The sequence below is a fragment of the Zonotrichia albicollis genome, chromosome 3 (genome assembly GCF_047830755.1).
Source record: "Zonotrichia albicollis isolate bZonAlb1 chromosome 3, bZonAlb1.hap1, whole genome shotgun sequence".
Taxonomy (NCBI): domain Eukaryota; kingdom Metazoa; phylum Chordata; class Aves; order Passeriformes; family Passerellidae; genus Zonotrichia; species Zonotrichia albicollis.
Genome location: NC_133821.1, coordinates 12755268 through 12763302, shown reverse-complemented (window position 1 = coordinate 12763302; position 8035 = coordinate 12755268). Strand labels below are relative to the sequence as shown.

Sequence of the window (8035 nt, the reverse complement as noted above, 5' to 3'; positions counted from 1 at the left end):
AGAGCTGTGCCACCATTCGTTGTCAGGTATTTCCCCTCACAGGCAGAGCTGTGTCACCCCTCGCTGACAAGTGTTTTCCCTCACAGGGAGAGCTGTGCCACCCCTGGCTGTCAGGTGCTTCCCCTCACAGGAGTAGCAATGTTTCCCCTTGCAGGGAGAGCTGTGCAACCCCTCGCTGTCAGGTATTTTCCCTCACAGGCAGCGCTGTGTCACCCCTCGCCGTCAGGTGTTTTCCTTGCAGGGAGAGCTGTGTCACTCCTGGCTATCAGGTGTTTCCCCTCACAGGAGGAGCTGTGTCACCCCTCGCCGTCAGGTGTTTTCCCCCACAGGGAGGAGCTGTGTCACCCCTCGCTGTTAGGTATTTCCCCTCACAGGCAGAGCTGTGTCACCCCTGGATGTCAGGTGTTTCCCCTCCCAGGAGGAGCGATGTTTCCCTCTGCCGCTGTCGGCCGTTCGCTCCTCACACTCGGGGCTCTCTTTGGGGTGCCGTGGCCCGCCCCATTTTCACGTGAGGCGGCCGCTTGCGCGGTAAGCTTGAGCCTCTCGCGCTCCCGTCCGGACGCCGCTTGTTCGCGAAGAACCGGCGGCTGCCACAGCGGCTCTTCCTTCGCTGCTGCCATGTCCGCCCCAGCCAAAGTCTCCGGCGCACTCAAATCCGTGGATTACGAAGTGTTCGGGCGGGTGCAAGGTAATGGCGGGCTGAGGGGCTGCGGGGCGAGGGGCGCCGCGCTGAGGCGGCGGCACCGCGCGTGCGCGGGGTGGGAGCGGCCTGAGGGGAGGCGGGAGCCCGCGCCGCGTACCCGGGGGGCGCGAAAGTTTTTTGGTTGAGTGTTTGGTTTGTTTGCTTGTTTTTAAATTTTAAATCGTTGTAAATATTCCCCCGCCCTAAGGCTCGTCTCCCCCTGGAGCACAAGCTGCTCTGTCCAAAGTAGTTCCCATTCCGCTCGTGGCTTCTGTCAGCGCGGGTGTGTGGAAATGCCCCTCCCGTCCTTCCCATTCACACACCGCGGCGTTTTCACTTAAATGCATGTATTATTTCACTTAAATACATTAATGTGTGAATATAATAATCGTGTGACGAAGGGAAGGCTTAAACACAAGTCCTGATCAGTTTCCCTGATATTAACGCCCCTGAAATTTACATAGTAAAGCACCACGGGGTGACTTGCATGCACATCATTGCTCCTTTATATAAACTGAAATTCCTGCAGGTGATATACTTTGACAGGACTCTAATTTCTTTTTTCTTTTTTTTTTTTCTTTTTTAGGTGTTTGTTTCAGGATGGTAAGGCAATGCTGGATTTGCTGGCTACTTTATGGTATAATGTTTCCAGTGCTAAAAATAAGGCAGCAGGTCTGTGGAGTGTAAATATATCCAGCCTGAACTTTGGTTGGATGGTTAAGTACTCTGAGTAGACTTAAAATGGTTTTACATTAAAATGGATTTTTAGAAGCTTAATAATGTGTTGCTTGTATAGATTGTGGTTTGGATTACTTGTGATGTAACAGCCACAAGAATGTTGTAACACCTTAATCTTTAGAAAGGTTAAATAGGAAATAAAGTGTTTAATTTTTCAAGTGACAACTCAGTGCCTGTACTTAAGGAAGGTTACTGGGGAAAGATTTGCTACAAATAAGCACTTTGTGGCTCATTCCCTGAGCAAGTGACTCCAGCAGCTCTGAAGTGCAGCAGCTGGTTTTGCATTTCACAGAAACCCATGAAACAAGAGGACACAATTAAAGTAAGAATAGTGGTTTTGTCTCAAAATAGTGCCCCATGCTTAATATTAAACCTGAGAGATTTTATGTATAGTTTATACTGTGAAATAGTGCCAAGTGGAAATGATCAGAGAACTGCAGTGGGGTTTGCCTTGAATTTAGTTATTCTATCAAGATTAAAGGGTGAGTCCAAGCTTGCTGTGCCTTGTTTTGAGCTGACCCAAAGCTGTGTGAGCACACAGCTCAGTGCTAGTACTGAGGAGAAGGTTTGCAGCTGCATTCCTGTGCTTTTGGGCAAATTAGTTTGGAGAAGCTGCTCATGATCACCTTGGAAAACACTCTTCATAGTTAGCATCACTTTTTCATTGGCTGCATCACCCCAAAGCACATTTTGTCTGTTGGAATTGGTCATACAGACCTGAAGTTTGGCTCTTGCTATTTGTGAATTTCATCACAACTGGGTGGCTGGGAAAGCATAATTTTTAGGTATTGCAGAAATATGCTTCTTTTTTTTTCCTAACAGATTATGACCTTTGCTGCTGTTTGCCAGTAGAAATGCAGCAGCTGGGGGTAGGATTTAAAGGGTGAAAGTCAGGTGGAAAGGATTTGAAAGGGAACTGGGAAGTTTGTACATGTAGCAGATTTAATGAGTTTAAAAACTGTGTGGTGATTGAAGGGTCAAATGAGCAGTGATAGGAGCTATGGAAAGGAATCAAGTAGGTACAAGGGAATGGTGTGGGATTAGTGGAGTCCTTTGTGATCAAAACTTTGTTCTTTTTGGGAAATGAGCTGTGCCCACTGCAACTCCAGAGCTGCCAGGAACATCTGAATGCCTGAGGATGAGCATCACTCAGGGATTTTTATTTTTTAAGTGTAGCTCTTAGAGCTGGGCAAATGCAAGGGGAGGGTGAAGTGTTCTGTCTGTGCTGGCACTGACTGTCCTCTTTCATTATTTCCCAAACCAGTACACAGAACAGGAAGCCAAGAAATTAGGAGTGGTTGGCTGGGTGAAAAATACCAGCCAAGGAACTGTGACAGGCCAAGTTCAGGGCCCAGAAGAGAGAGTGAATGAAATGTAAGTATTTCTGTGTCAGGTTTTTTTTTTTTCTTACTCTCATTAAAGTCATTTACAAAAGTGGTTTTAATACAAAGTGACAAGTAGATCCATGTGTCAGTAATATAAGTGTTTTCATTCAGCTTTGCAGGTAAGGAGGTGCTTTTTTTTAAGCTGTGAACAATCTTTAGCTTGAAAAATACTGTGTTTTCATTTCTAGTGTCACACAGTTTGTTCATGTATTTCCTTAACATCCTCATTTCTTCTGAAATGAAAAGAAAGTCTATTCATGTGACTAAAGATCTGGTTTTTAATTCATCAAAACCTCTCTTGTTAAGAAAAAAAATTTGAGGAATATCTTTAAATGTTTTCTTAGTCTGTGCTTAAAAAACAGTTTAAAGGATACTGGGTTTAAATATGACTTTTTTTTCTGATTTAAAAAACCCTCCTAATACATCAATACACATTTTGGCCAAGGCCTGCAGTCTCTGCCATTTGGAAATGAGTTTTGAGGTATTTTGGTGTCTTTTAAAGAATGGGTAATAATTTTCATTATGAGATTGCCAGTTTCCAGGAGCTTGAAGCTATCACTGAGGAAGTGATGCCTGGAAAAACACAAAGCCTCACTGAGTTATTTCCAACTGAGTTATTTCCTCACTGAGTTATTTCCATCATTTTCTGCAAGTGTGTACAGGGAGGTTGTTGGGAACTTTAAAAAAATCCTTCAGGGATTTGTTCTCTCACCAAAGAATGAGTGAGGGCAGAACTTCCCTTTCCTAGATAAATGAGCAGTGCACGTTCTGCCAACACTTTCCCATGCAGGAATTGCTTCAAAACTAAACTTGGATGAAGAGAAGTTGGCTTTGTGCACACAAAAGTGTTGCATGTTCTATTCAGGAGATTTAAATGATTTCCAGTCATTTTCCTTGGTTTTGTGCTTAACATGAGGTTGCTTAGCTTGGGCTGCAGAGTATTTACAAAGCCAGAGAAATATCAGGTTTTTTTCTTAAATCAAGTTTGCATTTAATTTTTGAAAGAGTTTGTTAATATCCAGATCTCTTCATGCTTTGTAAATTTCAGTGTTGGTGCCGCTTTTTTATTTAACTTGGAACATAAAACTGACCATGTAAGAAACCAGGGTTTGTTTGCTATTTGTTATCCTACTTTTTCATTTAAAAACACAGATCCAGAAGAAATAAGTTGTTTTCAGTTGCTGCTCCTTTATTTCATGTTGGAAATCAATGTGTTCCTCTGATGTGAGAATAATGTGGCAATGTGAAGGCAAAGTGTGGTTTTTGATGCATGGATTATTAAATTTGGGATCCTGGAGTAAAATTGTGAAATAGGAAGTGTTTTCCTTGTGCCCTCTGTGCTCTCCAGTGTATTTTTGCAGTTAACTTGGTGAGGCTGCATGTGAAAAGGGAATTCTTGTATGTACACTGTTCCTTTGAAAGACCCTTATTTGTCTCTGCTGGTACTAGTGAATAATGGACCAAAATGGCTTTGAGGTTGTGAAAGGTATTTTCAGCATTTTTTAATAATGATATGAATTAATAATACTGTGTTCTCAGATTTAAATGTTATTTAAAATGCCATTTTCAAAAACCAAAACAACAAAATGAGGATGGCTTCTGCTGTAGGAAATGGATAACAAACCATTTTTAACAATAGCATTATTTAATAATAGCATTTTTAATAGTAATTTTTAATAGGAAATGGATACAAACCATTTTTAATAACCCTAAACAGGTATTTGTATTCCAAATGTGATAAATCACTAGGAAAAAAATTCCATTATCAACTGCCTGTGCATGTTCTGGTTTGTCTTTTAGCTTTTCAGGACTTTAAGACACTGTGATGATACTTGCTAAAAATTTGTAGCTCCTGCATGGTCAAGGAAACCAACTTTGCAGAGGAAGAAGTGCATGAATCAACAATCAAATATTTCAGGGAAATTTCCTGGTGATGTTTGTTACCCTGTGGGAATCTTTCCACAGCAGCTTGTGAGTGTCATTTAGTGTGTGAAAACATACTTGCCCCAGCTTTTCAATTAAACATGAAGCACAGAACAGATTAAAAATCACATGATGATGGTAATAAAATGTCAGTTGTTTTGCTTGTTCTGGATTTTTAATGTTAATGTACTTTATGGGGAAGTAGTAAAGGTGTTTTGGTCTTTGTTAAACAATATTTGTCCCTTTGTGATGCTAAATAGAGTCAAGAACATGGGGCTAAAAGGAGTAGGGATGCCATTGGGAAGTACAGGTGTCCTACAGGTGAATGGGCAAAGCAATATAAGAGGGAGAAAGAGGAAGAAGGGATTGAGAGGATGATAAAGAGAGGGAAAGTGTAAAAAATGTGGGAAAAAGCCCATGAGGCTCTCTGGTGTTGCCAGAAGCATGGGGTGACTGACTAACAAAGCCCGCCTTTGTTCTGGGGCAGGAATGCAGCAGACCTCTAACCCAGTGGTTTTTCAGCAGCTCCCTGTTTTCTGCCCCTTTTTATTTTATTCTTGTATCATAATTATATTGGGAGGCACAGCCACAATGTATCCAGTGCATGCTCAACCTCAAGAAGCATTGGCTTAATATAATTTATTATTTTTGTGTAGGTTGCAAGGTAAGATTTAACTTAGGAGGAACAAGAGGATGAGCAGACATCAAATGTAGTCATGCTGAGTTACTTTGGGAGGAGCCATGCAAAAGTGTTCTCTGCAGAAAGCAGTATTAATTTTAAATAAGTGTGAACAGCTGGGGCCTGGAAAGTGCTGCATGTACAGGAAGTCATATCCCTGATTGGGCTGTTCATTTAGTGTTGATCATGGGTATGAATTTCTTTGGAAGTGCTGGGAGGCTGATTCCTTGATATTCTGTGCTGCTAAAATCTTATCCCACTGAAAATGTACCAACCTCCCCAAGCCTCAGATTGCAGTGGGGATGTCACTGAGCAGCAGGAAGCCCAAGGGATAGATGAGAGCTCTTACATATTTCAATTTTGAATTGTTTGGTTTTAATGAAAAAACCAAACAATTTAGGTTCTCAGGGATTAGGTGACTTTTGTGTAGAGTATTTTAAAGCAAAATTTTAAATTGGGAGAGCTTTTGGAGGATGTTTTAGAGGGTGTTTTTAAGAAGTCTTGAGAAGCTTTTACCTGTCAGCTTGTTTTGGTATCCCTTGGTTTTTAACTCTAGATGGAGCTGTTAGTTCTGAAGATCCTCAACCATTCATCATTCATGCTCTGTTTGCAGGGAATCTATTTTTAGACTGTTATGCTAGAATCCATCTTTTTCCTCACTGTATTTTTTAGGCCTGTTCCCTTTGCTGCTTCTGCTCCACGCAGCTACACCCCTTATCCTTAGATAAAAAAAGCTCATTTTCAGAGAGTTTTACCTGTCAAGTCCCAAGAGAAGCAGAGCTGCACAATTTCTGTAACATAATAAGGTTTTATGGTAAAGTGCAGGCCTTTTTTGCCAGCCAAGGTATGAAGTGCCAACAAAAAATGGGGTAGAGGAGTGTAGTCCTTTGTTTTATTTAATTTTTTCCAGCAATACTCACACCACAAGATATTTCATTATATTATCTTGTGCTGTTTTTCCACTTTAGCCATTAAATAAGGTTGGGCTCTGTGTAGTCATGGTGGTTGTTGCCATAGCAACCTGCTCTGACAGGCTGGAAGTTGCTTTCCTGGGAGAATTTTTTAAACTTCAATGACAAATTGCTTAGTTAGCCATTAAAAAGGGAAGATAAGAGTCTGTACAGTGCCAAATTCAGAATTTACTCCAAAAATCCAAGGTTTCAAATCAGGGTGACACTTGAAAATGTGAAATCTCAGGGTATTTTTTAAGCACAAGCACATAACAGCCCAGTGAGTGTTCTTCCTGTCTCTAGGGAAAGGCAGGGTTCTAAATATAGATGACATGTCTTGTAAATGGGTTTTAATTAGGAAACTAATGCTAATTTCATTTTAATATTGTATTTTTATTGCCAATGTCAGTTAAGAAGAATTAATATTAAGATTTAACTGACACAGGACTTTAATTTCTCTGGTGTATAAATGCATAGAAAAATCTAGATTTTTACCATGTAGAAGAGAATGAAACTCTGCATTGTTATTATCATATTTGTCATTGTTTCCCTAATCAGATATAGCCAATGTTTTAGTCTGTACCAAGTGACATTGAATAAATACCTTTTATCCCCAATATAATTTTTAATTGGTTGTAGAGAATATCCCCTAAATGGAATTAAATGCTACTAAAAATACCTGTGGGGGAAAACATTCTGGATCTTAATACCCAATTGATGTTTGTTTAGTTAGAAAATGAACAGATTTTAGTCAGAGATTTTTGAGGTTTTTGTCCTTTTTAAAAGTATTTTGGTCAAACTAGGAGTGTTGTTTAGGAGAAGAATCCTCAACACTGATTTGCACACAGATTTGTTGGTGAGGCAGAGATGTGCCCCAGCAGGATGGCTGAAATATTCCTGGGATAGCTGAAATATTCTCAGGAAGCTGACAGGGACAGATTTTGGAGAAAGGGCAGAAGGAAATGAAAAATCACATTTGAAAATATTTTTTAACTTTGTTAAAATGCAAACCAGTGAGAGGTGTTAAATTTGTTCTCGTTTATGATGGTAATGAAGAACAGTTTTTACATTAATCACAGCTGAAGGTGATTCACAGTGTTTCAATAAATCAATAGCAAATGACAGGAAAATGTGATGGTAATGTTATAATTCAGTGTATCTCCAAATGTAACAATATTAGGTTTTTAATGCTTGATTATATTTTTTGTTTAAGGGTAAGACTAATGTATACTGAAACATAAATTAGGCTATAACTTTTGTGGGTAATAAAATGGTAAATGTGGTTCTTTCTCTTTTCATATTGAATGTTTGAGGTATTAATTTCTTCTCTATAATTATTGTTTAAAATTGACAGGCCAAATTGTGAATTATTGTAGTTACTGGTCCTGTAAATGAAATTTACTGAACTGTTACTGATGATGGCCTGAAAAAAAGAGGAGTAAACCTTGTTCTTTGGGTTTTTTAGTCATATAAAATTAGCTGCATTACCTAATTTGTTGTAGCAGCTGAACTCTGTTTAAAAGCTGAGGAATGCTTCAGGTAAGTCAGAACTTGGAGCTTTTGCTTACTGAGAATAAAGTGAGTGAGCTGTTCAGCAGAAGGGGAGCTGCCTGTGCTTCCAGCACAAACCCAGAGGCCCATCCTGTGCAGTGTCCTGAGGGAATTCCCCTGTCCTGTG

At 40.1% G+C, this 8035-nt stretch overlaps 1 protein-coding gene across 7 annotated transcripts in view; it reads left to right on the top strand.

Moving 5' to 3' along the window:
- The first annotated feature begins 334 nt into the window (after nucleotides 1-334).
- Nucleotides 335-8035, top strand: part of ACYP2 (acylphosphatase 2) — a 32983-nt gene continuing 25282 nt past the window's right edge. For 2 of the 7 annotated variants that reach the window (XR_012579376.1, XR_012579375.1), the window contains exons 1-3: nucleotides 339-688; nucleotides 1269-1285; nucleotides 2685-2794. Coding sequence is in view for 5 of the 7 variants with exons in the window: in XM_074536713.1 (XP_074392814.1) it covers nucleotides 427-688; nucleotides 1269-1285; nucleotides 2685-2794; nucleotides 4606-4621 (405 nt within the window). In the remaining 2 variants the exon portion in view is untranslated. Of the gene's footprint in view, nucleotides 689-752; nucleotides 832-1268; nucleotides 1286-2684; nucleotides 2795-4605; nucleotides 4901-8035 lie in introns of those variants that run through there. The other 5 variants (XM_074536713.1, XM_074536712.1, XM_074536711.1 and 2 more) reach the window with 5 other exon arrangements.